The 22,940-nt window shown below is 27.9% G+C and overlaps 2 protein-coding genes across 2 annotated transcripts; both read left to right on the top strand.

Moving 5' to 3' along the window:
- The first annotated feature begins 7,850 nt into the window (after window positions 1–7,850).
- LOC114195951 (protein FAF-like, chloroplastic) lies at window positions 7,851–8,484 on the top strand. The gene has a single exon (XM_028086406.1). The coding sequence runs from the start codon at window positions 7,866–7,868 to the stop codon at window positions 8,388–8,390; it is 525 nt and encodes a 174-aa protein (XP_027942207.1). The 5' UTR covers window positions 7,851–7,865; the 3' UTR covers window positions 8,391–8,484.
- An 8,052-nt stretch (window positions 8,485–16,536) lies between these two features.
- LOC114164712 lies at window positions 16,537–19,620 on the top strand. The gene is made up of 3 exons (XM_028049458.1): window positions 16,537–16,658; window positions 16,774–16,820; window positions 18,562–19,620. Exons 1-3 carry the CDS (start codon window positions 16,636–16,638, stop codon window positions 19,572–19,574), a joined length of 1,083 nt encoding a protein of 360 aa, XP_027905259.1. The 5' UTR covers window positions 16,537–16,635; the 3' UTR covers window positions 19,575–19,620.
- The last annotated feature ends 3,320 nt before the right edge of the window (window positions 19,621–22,940 follow it).

Below are 22,940 nucleotides of genomic sequence, written 5' to 3'. Positions count from 1 at the left end.
AAAAACATATTTAAGTCAACGTATTATTCTAGTAAAAGGCCATGTTGACTTCAAATAGTACAATATGCAAAACTAATTAAAAAAATATTATAACTTTTTATATTTTATAACTAATTTTACATTGTATAAGGTTGATGGTAGTTGAATTCTCTAATTTTATATTTCATATATCTTAACCTAAGATAATAAGAATATATAATTTGAACATATAAATAAGTTTTATAAAAGATAAAGTTTATTGATTTAGTTATGTATTTATCTCTAATAATTTTGCTCACAATAGTCTTATTAAAAATATACTTATTTTAAGTTTGTTTATATATTTTATCTCAAGAAAAAGAATTCGTAAAGTCTATATAATAATATTTGTATTACAAGGAGTAGGACCTAAACGCACATTTGTTCTCATATATTAATTAATTTTATATCTTAATTAATTTTATTATAATTATATTAATTATTTTGTTCTTAATGAATCTTCTATTACTCACTCATACGTAATCAAAGAATTATTTCCTTAATGAAATCATAATTCGATTTGCAAAAGTTCAAAAGTTTGATCCACTAAATACTTAATTAAATATGATCTAATTTTGATTAGAACATTCGACACTCACCATGCCTAATGACTATATATAGTAAAACGTTTTACAACCAGACGAATAAAAAAAAGCCTTAAATCTCTTCAAAATAATTTATTAAGGTAAAAATTCAAAAATTATTATCTAAAATAGCATATTTTAAAATGGACATGTTTCTTACACAGATGTAGATGAAGTCACAACCTTATTATCAAAATTCTTGTATAATTTTATTAGAGTGATCTTCAACACCCATGTGAATACAATCGCATCCTAGAGGTTGAACTTCTTGTGTTATTTTTTATATAAATGCATCTCTCACATATTATATATATATATATATATATATATATATATATATATATATATATATATATATATATATATATATTGAGATATTATAATTATAACTATTTATTTTATTATTGATTAAAATATATATTAATCTATTTATGGATATTATTTAATGATCACTTTTAGTAGTTATAATTTTGTGTGACAGGGTTTTGTAATATAAATTTATATAGATGACTTAATGAATAAAACAGTATGAGTTTTTTTTTTTTTTACTGTAGTATGAGTTTTTTTTTTTACTGTAGATTTATTGATGTATGTGTGTGTTCATGCTATTATATTTTATATGAGTTATGGTTATAGTCATTAAGAGATTGTGGTTCTAGACATTTATAATATTAGTCTTACACATATAATATATTTGACACCACTTTTATTCTAAGACCTTAAGTAATTTTGTTACGGATCTTTATTCTTACATAGTTGGAAATTTTCTACTCCTAGATGGACACAACCACACCCTGTGGTTAATCATATGATGCAATGTTTTGTATGTAAGTGTTAGAAAAACATCCATGTGAACACGTAAAACCTTGGTGTAATTTTCTACATGAGTGTGTCTTTAGGATGCATGTGGACATAGAAAACACCTTTGAGCAATTTCATATAAAGACACTTCTCACACATATGTGGATACTAAAACTCTCCTATAATCAAATTGTTGGTATAATTTTGTATACAATCATAAACTCGTGATTTATTTTATAGATAATTTTATAGTCAAAAATATGAAATTGAAAACAATGCTTAAATTTAAAAAAGTTATAAAATAATTACTTTAATTAAAAAATATATTTAAAAGATAAATTTAAAAAACATATAAAAAAAAATCCTTTATATAGATGATAATAAACAATACCAAATTTGAAACCTAATACTTGTATTATAATAACTTATCCTTCTATCAACCGCTCCCACTCATAGACAGAAAGATTTAAAATTTTAAACCAAAATACTTGTAAAATGTAGTTAAGGGATGGGTAAACGAAAGACATTATAAAGAATTATTCAACCAAGAAAAATGTAAAGCCACCACACCAATTAGTACCTGCAACGTACTGCTAGGACTTTATGTATTAGCATATAAATGTTACAAATTAGATTATTTAAATGTTTAATTAAGTTTTAAGTAATTTGCAATATAACTCAGTTGTTTTTAAAATATTTTTTTGTTTCATTAAAATATTAGATGTTGGTTTCGTTTTTCTGTTTCTAATTCACTAATTAATTAGCCTATTTTATATTCAATCTATTTTACTTCAATGTAAACTTAATCTTGAAGAGGGAAGGAATCAATTTGTGGACGAGTTATAACAAATTAAAAAGAAAATAAATGAGTTTGTTGGTGAATTTGAAATTAAGATAGATAAATATCGGTCACATTATATTATTAGACGAAAAACATTAAAAAAATATTACTTAAACCAAAAAAAAAAAAGATATTAAAAACAATTCTTTAGGTACTCTTATAGGGGATTCTTCCTCCACCCTATAAGAGTCCGCGTCCAGTTGTACCTTAACATGGTACACGGGCTGATACATAATCAGGCCCAATTCTTTAGGTACTCTTATAGGGGATTCTTCCTCCACCCCACGTTTTCATCTTGCACCTCCAAACTTGACATAATACCCATTTTACCTTTTATTATTTTGTTTTAGGTTAACTATACTTTTGGTACCTAAATTATTAAAAAAAAAAATTTTAGTATATCTTTCAAAATTTGTTATATTTAAATCTTAGTTCTTACAAAATGTATGGATTTCATCCTCAATATTTGACGATATAAACTGTTTTTTGTGATATGACAGATGACGTGTCACGTTAACGCTTATTTTTGGACACATGTCTCATTTCAAAATCACCAACATCACCCTTCTTCTTCAACATCCCACTCTCCACCTTCCAAACAGCTTCCATCCATTTTTCATTTTCGGTACTTCATCCAATCACCATCTCCATATTGAAGAGCAGTTTGCTATCTTTTCATTTAGTGAAAAGCCCAATAATATGTTCGTCATATACAACAAAAACTCAAATTCATCATAAACAAAAACCCAAATTTATCAAATAATATGTTCAGCCACCAATAATGAGTATTATTTTTTCTCTTAACACATTACCAAATTCAGATTCAACACCTTCTCTCTACAATCTCTATTTAAGGATTGAGAGTTGTTGAGGAGGAGACTGACGACTAGTGTGGTGTCACTGTTAGGTTGTTGTGATTCAAATTGCTGCTAGATTACTTTCCGTTACTCAGATAACAAACAGTGAATCTCTAATACATGATGAGGAGGAAAGATGACGATGGATGGAAAAAGAATCAAGTGCTTTAATTGTAATCGTATTGGGCACTTCTCGACGGAGTGTAAGGTAGTGCTAAGCAATCAAGATTCTAACGAAAATCAATCGAGGTCTGGTTATCAGGCTCACGTGGAGAAAGAGGAAAAGAAAGTTTGGAGGAACCTGTGATACTGCTGATGGTGACTAACCCAAATGAATGAGTGACGAAGTATGGTATATAAACTCAGGGTTTTCTAACCATATGACCAGCCACCAAGAATGGCTTGTTGAGTCCGATGAAAAGAAGAAGAACACGGTGAGATTTGTTGACTAAACAGAATGGTCAACAAGCAATGATTTAAGAGGTTTTGTATGTTCCAAGTTTCAAAAGTAACTTGATTAGTATGGTTCAATTTCTTGGTAAAGGCTATTCAATGAGTATATTGGATAACTTTCTTGAGGTGTATGATGCTACGAAGAGATTGATTATCAAAGCCCTTTTAGCCAATAATAGAACTTCCAAAGTGTGCTTGAACAATGTTGAGACTAAATGTTTTTTCGTTGCTGCCATGGCTGATGAAACTTGGTTGTGGCACCTTAGAATGTATCATTTGAATTATAGAGATTTGAATAGTCTAAATTCCAAGAAACTAGTGTCTGGCCTCCATCCTATCAGTATTCCCATGAAAGAATGTAAGACGTGCTTGATTAGCAAGTAGCCAAGAAATCCTTTTGGAACAACCGATGCAGTAAGAACAAGTGAAGCGTCGCAGGTTGTCCATAGTTATGTGTGTGCGTCGCTTGAAATTGCATCACTAGGAGGGAACAAATATTTTGTTTTATGGTCGATGATTTTAGCATAAAGATGAGGATACAATTGATAAAGGTAAAGAATGAAGAATTTCATATTTTCAAAGAATGTAAATCTTTTGTTCAAAATAAATCCAGTAATACGATCAAAGTTCTAAAAACCGATGGTGGAAGAGAGTCTGTATCTAGAGATATAAAGATGTTATACACAGAGTATGAAATTGTTCATGAAGTCTTTGTATGTAACATTCCTATTTTTAGTAAACTGCATTATTTATTTTAAAAAAACTTAGAAAATTTTACATTTTTACTAATATTTCGTATTTGATTAAACATTAAAAATATATTTTATCATGATATAGTTTTTACTTTTTGAAAATAATAATAAGAAAAAAACAAAACTAATAATATATATAAGGTAAAAATATATTAATTAAAATATTATAAAATAAGTGTGTGTAAAAAAAATGAAAAATCTTCTAAAAGAGATCTGAAGATAAGAAAAGAAGATAAGAAAAAAATAAAAAATAAAATAAAGGATAAGCTAAAGAGATAAACATCATCTCTTAATTAATGAAAGCAATGATGATCTGAAAAAGATAAGCACATGTGTGCCTTATATATATATATATATATATATATATATATATGGAGATGAGATCAAGTAGGGAATAAGTTACCTAAAAGAGAAAGAAAGGAGAAAGAGAGAGAAGAAAGAAAGGAGAGAGAGAAAGAAGAGAGAGTAAGAGAAAAGAGAGTAAAAGCTTAGAGCAAAGATTCAAAGAAATTTTAGTTCTCTTAAAATAGTATTAGTGTGCCCTTCGATCAATCAGGTAAGAGGAGTGAGGTTAAGCTCTTTTTATATCAATCTTGATAAACTCTTGGGTGTTATATTAATCTCTTATTTATTTTGAATCATATATTATTTTATTTACTTCTATTTAGCTTATTTTCATTTAATGTCATTTTGTATTTATTTAATTTATCTCTGGTTATATATTGATTCTTCATTTATTTTATTTAATTTATCTATTTAATTTATCTCCAGTTATGTATTGGTCTTGATCTTGTTTATTTAATTTATTTTATTTAATATCAAGTTATGTACTGATCATGTTTATTTATTTTATTTAATATCCAGTTATGCATTGGTCCTATTTATTTATTTTATTTAATTGGTTCTATTTATTTATTTTATTTTATTTATCTCCAGTTATGCCCTGGTCCTATTTATTTATTTTATTTTATTTATCTCCAATTATGTATTGGTCCTGTTTATTTAATTTATGTTATTTAATCTTCAGTTATGTATTAGTCTTGTTTATGTATTTTATTTTATTTATCTCCAGTTATGTACTAATCATGTTTATTTATTTTATTTAATATATCTCCAGTTACGCACTGGTCCTGTTTAATTTATATTTTTATTATTATATTTATTTATATTATTCTAATCCTTATCTAATTCTTATTTTTATCATTATTTTATAATTAAAAATAAATAAATGAATGTAAAGTAAAAGTAAATATTATTTTATTCAATGAGCTTGGATAGAAAAAAATTACATGTCCATTTTATTTTATTTTATATTCTTTGTGTATAGTTTATACAATGTAATTATCACATTTTATCACCTTTGAAAATATCCAAGAGTGTGTCAATTAAGTATGGTTTCAATAAGTTGAGATGAAACCAGTGTTAGAGTGTTTGTATTTGGGAAGTCATAGTTTGGTACACTGCGAGATGAAAGGCAAGGACCATGGTGGGGTCTAAGGATGTTTTACCGAGTAGGTGAATATTTGGATAGTTCAGAATAGCGCATTGGACTAGGATATTCATAGGCCAAACTTGAACTTGGAACTATCCGATACCTGCTCGGTATCGCCAAGGTTAGGTAGTGAGTATATATCTCTTTTATAGGCCTATAAATGACTAATATTCTCGATAAAGAAATAATTATTATTGTACCAATGTTTTATGAGAAATACTCAACTACCTAATCACTTCCCACAAAATAACTTTTTATGTTCATAATGGATCATCTGAAGTAGATTATGGATCCATATGTCTGGTATAACAAGATCTAGTTTTGTGGTTGTAGGTTCCAATTATAGGCCTATAAATGACTAATATTCTCAATAAAGAAATAATTATTATTGTACCAATGTTTTATGAGAAATACTCAACTACCTAATCACTTCCCATAAAGTAACTTTTGATGTTCATAATGGATCATCCGAAGTGGATTATGGATCCATATGTCTGGTATAACAAGATCTAGTTTTGTGGTTGTAGGTTCCAATTCTAGGCCTCGTGTATGTATTGTTTGTTGAGTTTATTAAGATTGATATTTAAGGCTTCTAAAGACCTCACTTCTTTCATGTTTTTCTTTCATATGTACATGTTGCATGAGAAGAATGGGAACCTGCTTAGTGAGAGTTGTTCGAAATATTATTGGTGGATCTTCTGAAGATTTATTCGTGGATAAATTATATTAATATCTTGATGAGATATTAAAAATATAGATAATCTTCTATTCTGATGTAGAACTCTTAATATTATACAAATACATATTTTTGTAATATTTCATGAACAATTACAAAAATATAATTTATTGATATATAGTTGAATATGAAGCTATGTTATTGTTTGTATCCTCTAAAAATATCGTATTCTAAAAAAAAAAGTTATTCCATCTTTTTATGAAATAATAATTATTTAAATTAGTAGTTGAGCGTCACATTGTACAATATAAAACTATAAAACTATAAGATTTATAAAATTGTAAAAGTATAAAATTATAAAACTATAAAAATGTAAAACTATAAAATTAAAATTATATGAGGTAACAAATCTGAAGTGACATGTATCAATAAAATTGTGTTTGGATTGATGATGGATTTATAAAATTATCAAAAACTTAAAATATAATTAAATTTAAATAAAATAATCAAAATAAATACAGAAAAACAATTGTATATTAAAAGGAATAGTTAAGGCATAATTATTAAAAATGATATGGTATTTATGTAATTAGAGATGACACAATCATTGTAGCTTAATGAGAATGCAAGTATTACATGTGCATATTTAAGTAATTTTCTTACTCAAAATTTATTTTCCAGTTGTATCAGTTATTTAATTTATTATTTTCACTTTCTTTTCTGCGTTGACCTCGAAATGGGATGTACCTGCACTAATATTTATATAATTTGTGAAATATTAAACAATTTAGTTAATTTTATCTTTCATATTTAATGATTTTTTAATTAATCTATGATTACTTTTTTAAGTTTTCTTCATGATATACATAGTCTTCTGGAAAACATAGATTAATTGTAAATAGTAATCAATTAAATAGGTAACACAAATATAGAAACCAACAACATATTAAAAGAAATAATTCAAATAAATTATTTAAAGAAATGGATGAATTTTCAAATACATTAAAAAAAAAGTAGATGTTGAAATTGATAAATATAAGCTAAAAAGAGACAAACTATCAATATAATACTTAAATGTTTTACATGAGGATTACAATCAGTTCTTGTTCTCTCATTCTAAATTAGAGTTACTCAATTTCATAGTTAACAAAATAATGAAAATGGGATTATAAATTTTGAGAAAGGTTTTTAAAATTTTTGCCCCTGCTGAAAGTAAAAATATCTGAAGAATTTAATATTCCTTTTACTGTATTACGTAATTGTCATCCAATTGTTTGAAGTTGGGAAAATGAATACTGACAAAGGCAGAGAAACACAACATAACACAACCTGGCTTCATCTCATGCACATTAGCTGTCACTTCCTCTTCCCCAAAACCTCCCTCTCATTCAATGCAAAACACTTATATAAACACACCATCAAAACCATTTTCAAACCCCACTCTTCATTTTTTTTTTCTCTTTCTCCTAAGATATTTTCCTCGTCACCCACACATGGCTCCCTTCAACTATGGTGATGACTACATCGGCACTGAGAGCTGCAACATTGACCTCAACGACGACATTGTCCTCTCCGAAACAAACACTGTTGTTGTCTCCAAGAACAGTGCCAAGAGAAAGGAAAAGCGAGAGTTGCCGCCCCCTATACCCATGGAATTCGTGATGAGGAGATACTGCACCGCGGATGGAAGATTGATCTTAAAAGAAGAAAAGCTCAAACATCACGAGTGCTTCACAACGCACAGAGCCAATGGTCGTCTCACAATACATCTTGTTCCTCTCTATCAGGAGGAAGAAGAAAGAGAAGAAGAAGATGATGAAGAACAAGAAGAAGAAGAAGCTCCCACTCCATTTGCGATTAGGTTAAGAGCAGAACAGGTTGAAGACCAGTGTCGTAGTATAACAGTTCAGGGTTAATTCATTCTCCTTTTGTTCTTTTAGTGCTATTTTTTGTTGTTACATGTTCCACCTTTTTGGCCGCAATAATATTCCAGTTCCTTGTTTCTCATTATTAGATTATCTTTTCATTTGTAGTGTATTAAAAAAGTTCTGCAATAAAAATATAAATTAATTCATATTTATTACCTTTGTAAAAATAACTAGTTTTATAGATTTTTATGTTTTTAATTTATAATAGATATTATCATGAGTGGTTCATGTTTGGGATGTTCACAAGTTTTACATTGGCTATAAAAATATTTTATGAATGATAGATATAAAAGCAAAATTTGAAAAAAAAAAACACTGACCATTAAAAAAGATCCGGGAGTGTATTTATTTAGTTCCTAACTGTAATTGTTCTTCGAAAATATTTCTTAAATTTAAAAGTTATGATATAAGATAGTTTATTTAGTTTCATGTTTAATTCTCAATATTATATATATTATGACTTTTGATAATTTTTTATAAGTGTAACCGTAACTGTAATTGTTCTTCAAAAATATTTCTTAAATGTAAAAGTTATGATATATTTTATGACTTTTCATATTTCACGTCTAATAGTTTTGAAGTGATAACTACATATTGTATTATTTTGGTTAAATAACACTAAAAATCTTGTAATAAAATACATTATTTGATTCATAAATTTGACAAGAATTCAACTACAGATAATATTTTAATAGATATTTTAAGTTAGTGCTTTCACTATATTTCCATGATCAGTTTTTAAAAGCTAGCCAAGAATATTAGAAGAAACCATATAAAAAATATTTTTAACAGCGTTGCATTATTTAAGCAATCAACTTCTCCCTGCAATAAAACTGTTATATTTTTATTATATGGTTTTTTATATTTTGAGTACAAAATTATAATATTGTTAATACTTTTTATTAACGTCAAATTATAATTATTAACTTTTTAAAAAAATTAACTATTAAATGTTTTTATTAATAATTAAAATAGTAAAAAAATACATTAAATTAGTTAGAAAGGATGGTGTAGACACAATTAAACATTAAAGTATTAATAATAAAAAATGAAAAAAAACGAAAGATACAAATTTAAAATTTAAAAAGTTGATTAAACACTTGAACTTATAAATTAGCGAAACAAAGTGTTCAATAAACTTATAATTCAATTTAATTTTATGTAACATGTTCGGGCCAAACGCACTGATTGTAAACCACTATACATATTTAGCAGCTCTACTATTGTACACATGACTCTTTTTTAACTATTAAAAAATATAGAGTAATAGTATTTTTCATTGTTAGAATTGATTTAATTTAAGATGCTTGAATGAGATAAATTATTAAAGTATAAAGTTTAAATGAAAATGAGTCATTATTTCTCATTGTATCAAATATATGTAATCTGGAAGAATATTATTTGTCGTACAAAATTCTTAATTTGTATTTTGAAAAGTGAATTAGAACTTGAAATGGAGTTTGAATTTTGGAAGATTTGTGGTAAGTGGTAGTTGTTAATAGTATGAGATTGCATGAAAGATGAGTGAGAAGGGTGATGAGTGAGAGGTGAATAAGATAAAAGGTAATGATGATGGTTCTTCTCGATCCGTGAATTCTTAGTTGTAGTACAGCTACCAATCTTTCTGGTTCATTGGTCATTTGGAATTGCATGCTGCCAACTTCTATGCACCCAGTAACTCTCAATAAAAGTCTTACTTCCTCACAATATGGACAGAAACAATTTAATCTATTTTTCCACAAATTGTTAAAAAACTGTAATAGTATTAATATTACCATTCTACAAGAAACAAAAGTATTTAGTCTCCACAAGAAACTGAGATAGTTATATTGAGATAGATAGTAGAGTTGGATTTGTAATATGTGTATGCGACTCTAGATTTATGGATCCTAAATCGTAATCATTGAGTTTTAAAGATCGATTATAAGTCTATGCTATTTTATTATTAGTCTTTAAATTGATCTTTTAGTTAATATTTAGTATTGATTAATGCATTTTTATTTTAATATTTATGTAATGTAATGTCCCTGTAACATGTGTTAAATAAGATATATTTTTAATATTAATTTAATTTATGTCAGTTTATTCACTGTAAATAAAGTAAATTAAAAAATTATCGTACATTACTTTCATGTTTAACAATACGTTAAAACAATAATTTAGTTTTTATTTTCGTTTAATTTTGTCAAGTCAACTTTACTATTTTATTTTTCAATAAAGTTCAATTTTTTTTAAAATTTTAGTTATTTTTGTTAACATCGTTTAAATAATTAATCATAGTAAACTGTGATATATTATGCGATAATTCATGATTTTTTTTAATTTAGTTATTTTTACTTTTTTTAATTTTAAAAAGTATTGTCATGTGTCAAACCAATATCGTATCATGTGGTAGTAGTAGTAGTATCACGTGTTCAGGTCACTGTCACGTATTAGTGTTCATGTCTCATACTCAATTTGGTTCTTAAATTCGTTATTTTGGTTCAATTCAGTTCCAATTTTTAAAAAATTGAACAATTTTGTACCTTTCTAAATTGAGACCAAATTTTAGTTTTTTATATAAATGTTATATTTGTATTAAAATTCACATTTTTTATTAAATATTTTTAATTTGAAGTTAGAGTTTGTTTAAAATTATAATGAAATTTTTAGAAGAGAAGACTAATATCATTGGTTTAAAATTTTAAGAGATTAAAACTAACATAAACTATTCAATACTTTATGTGATTTTTAGTTTAAAATTGTAGAAATAATTAGTATATCTAGGCAATCATTATGTGTAAGCTAGGAGGTTGAGTGTTGGATAACCTCTACCCTACCACCTAGTTGTAGCCTATAATGTTTCAACTTCCCTTGTATCTCCTTTATTATTTATATAAATATCAAGAACAGTAGAGGGGACTCTACAAGCCCTCAAACATATCTTTTTCTGTTTTAATCTCAACTTGGTATCAGAGCGGGTCGATCCCGCTCTGGTTTCTGTCTGGTCATGTCCACCGACACTTTCGCCGTGCGCGGTTGTCTGCCGCCATCCGCCACTGTTCGTTACTGTCTGCAGCTGTCCACTGCCGTTAAACACTATCCAAAGCTACCAGCTGTCACTGTTCACTAAATCATCATTGTCTGCCACTGTTCTGTCGCTGTCTGCAACTATTCTTCGTCGGCCGCCGTCTCCGGCCACCGTCTCCGGCCACCTTAGTTTTCACCGGCGATCACTAGATCTAGAACACCTCTCCGAGCGACAGCCACCCCCACCAGTGCCGGAACCAGCCCCCCGTCCATGCGCCGCCACACGCCGCGTCTTCTCCGCTACGAACAGGCACGTGCAGTCCACGCGCCACCTTCTGCTGCTCGGAACGTCACAGCGCCACCTCCGTAGCTCTCGTCGGAGCCTTCTGCTATTGTTTTGACCCTTAAAACTTTGTTTCGGTGAGGTCCAAACGTCACCCTTGTGAAAATCTCCCAGGGCGTTTAAAAATCTCCACTATTTTTTTGTTTTTGCTATCTGTTTTTGTTCCCTTGATCAGAAATGGCCTCTGGAAGTGCTATTTCATTATCTGGAAGTCCTTTCATTACTTCCGAGAAGCTAGACGGACAAAATTACCTCTCCTGGTCCGCTACCATCGAGATGTGGAAGAGTGACAAATGTTCACTCGTCCAACGACCAAATGGCTCACCCAGTGAGTGAATCATTGGAACTCAAAGAGAAAAATTCTTCCAAAATTTGTCTAGCGAGGTGTTCTCGACCAGCGACTAAAAAGTCAGTAAGTTCTTTGACTTTGGATTCGCTGAGCAAGTAGGTACTCGACCATCGACTCCCAAGTCACTAAGTCCCTAACTTTGGATTTGCTCAGCGACTCCCAAGTCAATGAGCCTCTGACTTTGGATTCGTTGAGCGAGCTCACCCTTGACCAGCGAGTCTGCATAATTTTGCAGAACCTGATTTTGTATAATCATGTCTTTCTAGTCAAGTCTAAACAACTCAATGGCTTTCACAAATGTCAAACACATACCAAGCTCAAATTGACCACAATCATTAATGTAAATTGATCTCAAATGCAATACCCATTCAACCAATATTTATACGTAAATAACCTCAAGTTTAAAACAATCAAATTCACACAATCATGTACATTCTACATATCAAACACACAGACAAATCACAATACCATCATACAATTTAACAATTCAATATTTCTATAACTTAAAAGCTTTGTAATTAGCTTCTTTTACCTGTAAGATGACTCAAATAACTCAGGGAGTATCAAATCTCCCTCAAAGCTATAAGAACACACAACTCACCCTAGGAACAACACAAACATGATCAGCGCATGTGAGCTAGGATCACTCACATGCATACAAAATAATATCAGACTAAGAAAAAAAGGCAAAAAATCAACTTACTCAATTGAAAAAATTAATAAGACATAAGTGGAGAGTTCGTCACCAAAATCACCTTAGAGGTCTTTAATCTCAATGAGATGAACAAATGATGAGAAATCACAAAAAAAAGTGAGGAAACTCTAGAAAAATGATTTTAGAAAGATAATGTGTTTATAATTAATGAAACTCGTTTATACAATCCTATTTATAATTTAACATTTTAATATTAAAATATTTGAATATCATTATTTTAAACACCCTATAAAATATCATCTTAGGTTCTTACATTATGATTTACTATATTTGTAGTTTTGAATTTTTCTATTAATTTATGAAAAGGTGCACATGCATGCCCTTAAAAATTGGCTTCTTTATGCTCTCATTTTTTCAACCGAGGATAGACATGAATACTAAGATTGTGTTTTCATAAGAAATATAAAAATAAAATACAAAGTTATAATTTTTTAATTTTTTAATTTTTTCAAAAGATTGTTAACCATTTGATATTAATAAAAGATTATTTAGATAACATGAATAACTATTTCATACTAATCACTTAATTTTCTTGCTTAAAATAAACAAAAAGTATTCACATGTTCTCTCTTTTTTTTTTCATTGATTTTTTTCTTCTTTTTCATCGTCCTTCAATAGTAAAACAAACAAAAACACTGAGATATTTTTCACTTTTAGTTTTTTAAAAAAAGAGATCAACAAATATATTCTTTAAGTGTTTTTTTTTTAGTTTTAGGCTGTAGGGCCTTTCTGTGATTTTTCTTTTATTAATATTAACTAAAAAGAGAGTCACTATCAATGAACTAAAAAAAAGTTATATAAAAAACTATGATATTATCTTTGATAAAAAATATATTAAGAAAATTGATTTATTACATTTTTTTTCTTATTATATTGTTATTTTCGATAATTTTATTAAATGTGAAACTTTTGACTTATATTTCAATTTTTAGTATAACATACTTATATTTATTAGAGTGATGTTATGGTCAATGGTTACAATACATTTGAGAATTTGATAATATATGAAAAGACTTTATTAATACATTAAATTAGAAAATATTACGAGGTAAAAATTCATAAATCAATTTCCATTAAATTCAAGGTAGAATTTATTATATTGAATTCGAAATGTAAAATTCACCTAAAATACATAGAAGATCTAAGAGTAAATAAATTATGCTTCTTGTAAAAAGTATTATTTGTATTCCTAAATATTGTAATTAACACAAATTATATAATTTAAAATAGAATTTTATTCCTATTTTATTGAAAATATCGATAAACAAAAAAATCATTATTTTCCAAACAATTTTTATTGAAAAGTAAAAATATAAGATTAAAATATTGTCTCAAACGTTTTTCGATATTGATCATCATCTCTAGTTTTGTGCATCTTTCTCAATACTTGTACTATTATATGTTCCCAATTAAATACCATCATCGCACGTGCAACTGACAATCAACGGGTGAACTAACATAAATACTAGTTGTCATAGCAATAATTTTCATTACATTAAAAGTTTAAAGGTATTTTCAATAAAAAATAAAATAAAACAACATATCATACATACACACAAAAACATGTTGTATTACACAACAATTAAAAGAAAACATATTATCATATTAATGGTAGAACCACTAGTGATCTCCCTGATCTCCATGTCAGAAAACTGAATTGTATCTTTGGCACCGAATAAGTGCTCCACTCCCCCTGCTACCAAGATTATGGTGAAGCTTGTAGGTGTCATTTCTCATCACTCTCGTCAAGAGCTTATCTGACAAAGTACATAAGTGTCACTTTCTATCATTCTTCTCAAGAGCTCAGATGAAGTTCACATCTGATACAACTTTGCAAAATTACCCTTCACCATCTCTTGTCGAGTCACCATACATGCAAACATATTAAGAATCATCCTTTGTCCCTACATAAGTTTCTCATACAACATCAATACATAATAAAACTTGTTATATATTCACAATTTCACAAATAAGATAAAAAAATACAAATTAAAATATGTTAAAATAATTAAAATAGTCAAAACAACTAAAATTTGTAAGCTTTTAGTTTCCCCTCCTATTCGCTTCTTCCTTATTCTTAATAAAATCTTTCTCCCTTATTCCTTCGCTTGTCATGATTTTTAACAAAATTCTCCTCGTTCTCCTATATTTTTATATTTAATATTGGTAAGAAAAATATAATATTTTATTATCACTTCTTATTATTTAATAAAAATATCTGATAATATCTAACAAAATCTAACAATATCTCATGATATCTTTTTTATTTCTAAACAATATCTAATATATAACAACATCCAAGAATATATCATAACATCTAATAATATATTTCTAATTAAATAATTTATATCTCTTAAAAAATATTTTAACATAAAATAAATTCTTTAAATTATAACCAACAAACCATTTTACCTATTACTTAAAATATTTAACGATATTTATACACTTTTTCAATTATTAAAATTTTTAAATCTCACATTCATTTAACGAGACATTAGTTTGCAGTAAAATGTATTAATAATGTCATATTTAATTTAAAATATCAATTCATTTTTCTCTTAATGTTTATTTTTCAAATTTGTACGAAGAAATGAGTATATTTCTTCAAAGTTTATATATATATATATATATATATATATATATATATATATATAATATTTTATGTAATTATGAATAGCATGTGTTTATCTGGGAGATGAGTTTTGGGATGTTACCCTAATCAATGTTCTGGAATTTTATTTTATTTTATTGTTTGGGTCCACTTGATTTCAAATTTTGAATCCATCAAAATTGTGTTTCTTTTCAACCATTATCTAACCATTGGATCGGAGACAACTATCCAAGCAGCAAACAACATCATCAAAGACAACAGTAACGTTTCCATTTCTTCTGTAGCTCTGCACCCCATTTCACACGGATTCATGCACACCACTCAAACAACTCATTGGAAACACAACATTGATCTTTATTACCTTTTCTTTTCCACTTACTATATAATTATTACAATAATCATGTAAAAACATTTTCCAACTATATCATACCACATCAATCCCATCAAGTAAAGGAATAATTTGGACAACATATGGTTTGACTCTTTGGTCAAAAATAGTTTTAATTCTTTTATTTTAAAAACTTAACGCAGTTCTGATATTTATATATATTTTTTAAACACAACGAACTTTATGTTTGACTTTGCGCATAACTCCAGTACAATGTTACATTTTTATATATAGAAATTAAAATTATTTAATCAAATTATGAGAGGTATATAAAATAATTTATACTTCAAAGTTAAACATTAAATAAAAACAAATAGCGAGACTCATGCAATATGTAATTTCCAATCAATTTTAGCTAGTGCTCTTTCTTTTCTTTTTTTTTTTTCTAAAGTGTTAAGTTTTAAAAGAATTTTACTTTGATTTATTTTTTTAAGATAAAAATAAGTATCGTTTTAATCAAATAAATTATTACTTTACTTGATATTTTAATTAATTTGTGTATGTACATTTATTTCGATATAGAAATGAAAACAGAGAAAATAATTAAAAGAAAAAGTAGAAAATGCAGTAATAAATAATGTATTAAAGAGTTATAAAATGAACCTAGCTGGCATCTAAACATGAAAGCCAACAGGAGTATAAAAGCAAACAAAATCTGTTGAATGCCTTTAATGGAAATTCTTGTTCTCTCACCTTTTCCTTCGTAACGCAGATTTTGTTTCATCTACTAGTTTTCATATTCTTTCACCACAAGAAACGCAAAAGACCTTCGTACCCTCCAAACCCCTGTGGGGACCACTCTCCACAATTCCCGAGTTATGCCAACCAAGGGGTATTTAAGGTAATTAACGCCACTATGCATCATATACGTTTTCTTCACTGTAATGCGTTCCTAGTTTGTTGTGATGATTTTTCTCTCCTTTTCTCTGTTTTCTTCCGATCTTTCTCGGTGTCAGAGAAGATGAAGTGACGCGGCAACACTCACTCACGGCTCAGTACCAAAGTAAGATTTCTCCTCTTTTCATATCCTTGCGTGTCTTTTTCGCTACCACTTTCAGATCTTACCACTGTTCGATTCATTACCCCATAGATAACATAGTTTTGTGGTTCATCTCAGATTTATATTTTCGTTCTAGTTTCGTCAAAACCCTTTATAATTCTATAGTAGGTTTTCAAATTTTAAAAATGGTTTGTGAATTTAATATGAATTAAAAGTAATACTTCTTTTTTCCCTATGTAATTTTAAACAAATTCATCCATCAAACTTCATCCAATAATTTCTACCCGCATTTTTGTAATTCTTCCTGCTCAATAATTTTTTTTCTGACATTGTTAATTCTGGTTAATCCGTTCAATGGCTCTCGTAAATCTGGAACGGTATTTATATATGTTAACAGTCACAAGAAACGATAACTTAGCCTTGATTTAACTCTTACATTTATAGAGAAACAAGGTGTTTGAGCTAATTGGTTGAACAAACTACATGTTTTAACCCATTAAGAATCAGCATTTTCAGTTTTTATTTTTGTTGTTTTCTTATTTTGTCTTTTTTATTTTAGTTTTTTTTCCAAATGCACCGAAAGCCTATAGTGGAAAAAGAATCAATGAAAGGCTATATAAAAGCCAAAAATAAAAAATTATAAATGTATAACAAAAATGGATCACAACCACGCCACATTTGCTTATTTACGATGCAATACCATAAATACATGCCCTAGCCTTTCCTTACATCCCCAATTCAAATCCACAATTGCTTTTCAAAATTCTTGCATTAATTGTGTAATCATCATGCATATTAATTTCTTCACTGGCTGCCAGCTACATGATATTTATGTTGTTTTTCGAAACATACAATGCAAATACTTCATTTACATATTTTATTTATTTTTAGTTTAAGTTTAATATATTACCCCATTTGCTCTTCTTAATATGATGTTTTAGAAGAAAAAAAATATCCTAAATTAATTTTCGTCTCATAAAATAGGTATTAAATAACTTTTTTTGAATTATCTTTAAATAATACTTTGTATATTTTTAATCAATGAGAGCACATAGAATAACTTTTAATTCAATTAGTAGAGAGAGAACATAGAATTCTTTTTAATTCAGTGAATAATGCGAGAGAGATAAGAAAAATATTGCCTTAACAGTAAGTAAACTTGAATAGTTTCATAATGTTTAAAAATAATAGATAAGGTATAATATTATTGTTTTGATATATTAAAGATGTATATATTCTTTAAATTATTCTGGGTTATATTTGTTGACAATGATACTTATATTAATAAATAAATACGTAGAATTTTCCCAGAACAGAGAAAGTATTAGACTTTTATGCTGTGTTTATTTGTATAAATTTACTATTCACAGAAAAGTAGAAGGAATAATTTGCAGGTGATAGTTGAATGTGTAAAAATGTATGTTTTTTACAATCTTTAATGTGTACTCATATAAGTTATACTTAACTTTTTTTTAATTCATTGACCAAAAACTTAGAAAATTTGTTAGAGGTATCCTAATTTCAATTTTAACTATTCTATTGCCAACATTTAATTTCATTACGAATTAGAAATTAGTAGTCTTTTTATTATCATATTTTTTTTTCTATCACATGATGTCATTTATTGCATTAAAATTTATCTTCTCATTCATTTTAAAATTTTTATCAAGAATGCGTGTATATTTATTTTAATTTGTTTGAGGATGATTCTCTCCACTGGAACAAACTTCTATGCTTATTTCAGGAAACAGTGGAAGACATATATGCGTGGAAATGTTGAGCAAATATCTATCGCACATCACATCCATGTTTTATAGTCTCATATTGCTGCGAAAAGCCAAACTAGCGTTCCCAAAACGTACCCCAGAACGACGCCGTACAGGCGAAGCCGGTCTCAAAACCCTATTTCACTCAGAATTAAAATCACCCACGAGAGTTGTTCATCGCTGCACACCAGAAGAAGCCGTGGAATCAGAACCGTCATCACCAGCGCCTCCGACGATATCAAGGATGTGGGGACCGGCCTCGTGGGCGTTCCGAACGACATTAATGGGAGACGTGATCGGAACGGAGAGCGGGGACTGCATGATAACCTACGTAGAGGAATGGAGGGTGGAACCTGACTCTCCGATTGTGATGATGAGGTGCAGAGAGAGGATTGAGAAAAGGAAGAGGCAGTTGCCACCGCCATTAACGTTGATGAGAGAAATGGGAGAAATGCCTTGGGCTTTCACGAGGGAATGTAACGGTGACGGAAGGTTGATAATAACGGCGGAGAGAGTGAGCCGTGGTCACGATGGCCACGAACACTGCATTATGGAAGTTCGAACTGAAGGTGAAAGAGTGACGATGAGGTTGGTCCCTGAAGACGATGATTGCTGCGAATTGTGTGGTTACCCTATCGTCGACGACGACGACGGAGAGATGCAATTTAACGACGGGTTCGAGATTGAAGAAAGTTTAAGGAAGAGTCTTGAGTTTGAGGAAGAGTTGGCAAAGAAAGTTTCGAGGGAAAGTGAGCGATGCGGGGATTTACGTGATTGCGTCAGCCTCAATTTTTATGCTTCTGGGCCTGATTGGTTGCTTCAGCCTCACCTTTCAGATTCTTTCCCAGACATTTATTTGGGCCGACCCGCATCTGCTCCAATAAGGCCCATGATCCCTTCTAGACGTTTATGTGGACAATTTCTTTCTGGAGCTGCTGCATTTGTTGAAAAACCATGCGAAGCTGCGAATCGTAGTTTGACCTTTGTTTAGAAATTATGCAGATCTTTACATTAAAGGGAACATGACTATTTATTTATGTTTCTAAATTCATTGATTATTAGTATTCTAAAAAAAATAAAAATTATGGCCAATATCATGAATATTATAAGTACTAACAAATTGAATTTATTAATGTTTCTACTCTATACAACGGACACTGAAACTTTAATGGTAATCTGCTACTGAATATATATATAAGGTTGAAGTGCGTTTCAGCCAAAAAATAAATAAAAATTTGGACGGATTCAAAATACATTCGGTGTATTTTTTTAGATTTGTTTAGAAATTAGATTTCGATTTAAGTATTAATTTAATTAGTGTTTAATATATTTTTTTAAAATGCGAAAAGATAAAATGCTTAAACGCAAAATACATTTACAACTCAAAAGGCTTTCGCATAAACAAATGTACTCAACCACCTAAAAGACAAAAACAAATCAATAGCAAATGCTGAAAAAATAGAAGCAACAATATTTAACCATGAAGAGTATCAGCTAATATTAGAGATGCCAAATAAACTCGTCATGTATTGTCCGAACCCGTTTCTATTTTGATGGAGAATTTCTGTATTAGCTGGGGTATAGAGAATTCCGACTTTTTGGATTGGGTATGAGGATGTGTATATGGATGTACATATTTTCACCATAATATTCGTCCCCGTTTAAATTATTAAATATTCACAATTAATTAAGTTATTATATATATATATATATTATTTATTTAATTATTTGGTTTGTCATGAAACTTATTCACATCTCTGATATATTTTTCATCTTATCATAATCTTTATGTAATTATATTAAAATGATGTATGCCAATTAAAAAAATTTATGTCTCACATTTGAATATTTCTATTATTTTTTAATATTTTTATTTATTGTATATTTTTCTTTCACATGAGAATGTTTAATACTCTCAATTTAAGTAATTAATAGCATAAATGTTTTATTTACTATGTAATATAAAACAAAATTTTACTTATTATTATTAATTTTTATTTCATTTGAATAACTCTTTTGTTTCGCTAAAACAATTTTTGTTATTTGTCGACCATTGAGTATATATGTTGATATTTGAAAAAATTTCTTAGATCTCTAAGGTATTTCTGATCTTATCATACCCTTAGTTATATATTGTTTTCATTTGTGCACTTTCTTTCAACAATCTCTTTAATTGTTTATAAGACACACATTTGTTATTTTTTAATATTTTTATTTTGTTTTTTATTTTCATCAAGTAGAATATTATTTCGATATATTTTATCTAATTATTTTTATTTTATAACTCATTATCAATTATACTGTAATTTTTTCACTATAATTGTATAAATAACTTTTATTTACTATAATATAAAAATTTAATATAATTGTGATGAATATTTTTTTATCACCATCCAACATATATTGGAGTTCAAAAGATACAAGATCTATGTTAAAGTTTTATTATTATGTTTATTATTTGTTCTTTGCATCATTTTCATCAAGTGATGTATTATAACTTTTATTAGTGTATAAAATAGAGATTCATTAGAATTTACAAAATTGAAGTAAATAAATATTTAAAATATATTGTAATTTGAATATTTGTTTTCTTTTTATATTTTTTCAAAAATATTTTTAAATTTTATCAAATAAGTTTCATTAATGTTTGCAAATTTAATAAATATTTTAGTTCTCATAAAATTTTATTTGGTATTCTAATATAAAATGTAAACAATTATAATTTATTTAAAAATATTTAATATTAAAGAAAAATCATCCTCCTAATATTGAATATTTGATAATATTATATTTTCTTTACATTAATTTTTTATTATTTTATAAAAATTAATTAAAATTAATATTGAAGTAGTAAAAAAACGGATACGACTATGAGTACGAGATTATACATATACCTGTTACCCGATGAGGATGAGGATAAGACAAAAATTTGATATTCTTTGAGATTGAGTATAAGAATAGGGATAAATATTTTCTAAAAAGATAAATATGAGATAATGAAATTCATTCCTGTCCCGTCCCACCGTACACCGTCATCCCTAGTTAAGACATAATACATTGTTTCTTAACTAATCAAAACAAAAATGTAATACTTAACCGTTCATTCATGAAGCTCAAGAGTATTTGACAACCATCATTAGAAGTTTACGATAGAAAATTCTCAACAGATAACCGTAAATTAATTTCATTAAAAAAAAAAAAAAAACTTGGTAGCTCAATGACAAAATCGATAAGAAACTGTGTATTTAAAGAGCTTTGACTTTTAAAGTGTAAACCGAGTTCTAATAACTCTACCAACGAATTAAACACTTTGTACAACGTAAAAGTTTATTAGTACTCAAAATCTTCTTGTTGAAAAGATAAGAGTTAAAACAAGGAAAAAAAAAGTATTTTGACGCTCAAATTTTTGAAAACCAACCATATTACAACTTCTTTTAATTATAAAATTTTAAAATAATATATTTAATTAAAATATAATTATATGATTTAATAAAAAAGTAATAAAAATAGTTCTGACCTGGCTTAAAAAATTTGATGGTTGTCAACCAATCATTATTACCCTTAAAATAAAATCTTCAATAACTTTTAAACAACAATTCCCTTCAAACAAAATTTTTAATTTCTACTTGGTAATCTCACTTTGACAGATTCAAAAGTATGGATCATAACATAATCACACTTTTGATTTTATTTTCTTTAAACACTAACACTTAATTGATTGTCGAATAAAAGATGTCTAAGTAAGAATTTGGATCAAATTTGTTGGTGGATTGACAAGTACTAGTAAGCATGCAATATCCTACTTGATTTTACATCTCTTCACCATTATTGTTCGAAATAAACTTTTTAAAACCATTTAAGATGTTAAAAGAAATGGTTTTTTAATTTTTGCTAACTTTTGGATTATCTCATACAAAGATGATTTTTTTCATTGAGTTGTTAGATTTTTTGGAGGTTACTTAGACTCCTAATAAAAAAAATTATACTATACTTATCAAGATTAGTTATTTCTTATCGTGTGATTATGAACCGGAAAACTTATCACCTCCCACACCACAAACACATATTTTCATAATTTAAACATATGTTAAGTTGGTATACCTTAAACAGTGACGGATCTTGACCATTAATGATAGAGAATCAAAATAATATATTTAAAATATATATATTTTTGTTGTTGGATTTTTTGAGATATATCACTAAGGAGATATGACACCAATGAAACATGAGTCAAACCCACATATAAAGGATTGCCACAATCTCTAATAAAAAACTTTAAGACAATAGATTTATGGGTCTTCATCCTCATAGAGAACATTATCATCCTTATAGAAAAAATTTTTGTTCTGATTAGGAA

Source organism: Vigna unguiculata, chromosome 9 (assembly GCF_004118075.2).
Source record: "Vigna unguiculata cultivar IT97K-499-35 chromosome 9, ASM411807v1, whole genome shotgun sequence".
NCBI lineage: Eukaryota > Viridiplantae > Streptophyta > Magnoliopsida > Fabales > Fabaceae > Vigna > Vigna unguiculata.
This window is presented reverse-complemented; position numbering and strand designations above follow the sequence as displayed.

Bases quoted from the DNA above. Each gene is read 5' to 3' on its own strand.
- LOC114195951 (XM_028086406.1), top strand. From the start codon at position 7,866: ATGCAAAACACTTATATAAACACACCATCAAAACCATTTTCAAACCCC.
- LOC114164712 (XM_028049458.1), top strand. From the start codon at position 16,636: ATGCCAACCAAGGGGTATTTAAG. The intron at 16,659-16,773 runs GTAATTAACGCC...TCTCGGTGTCAG, and splicing joins CCAACCAAGGGGTATTTAAG to AGAAGATGAAGTGACGCGGC. The intron at 16,821-18,561 runs GTAAGATTTCTC...TGCTTATTTCAG, and splicing joins ACTCACGGCTCAGTACCAAA to GAAACAGTGGAAGACATATA.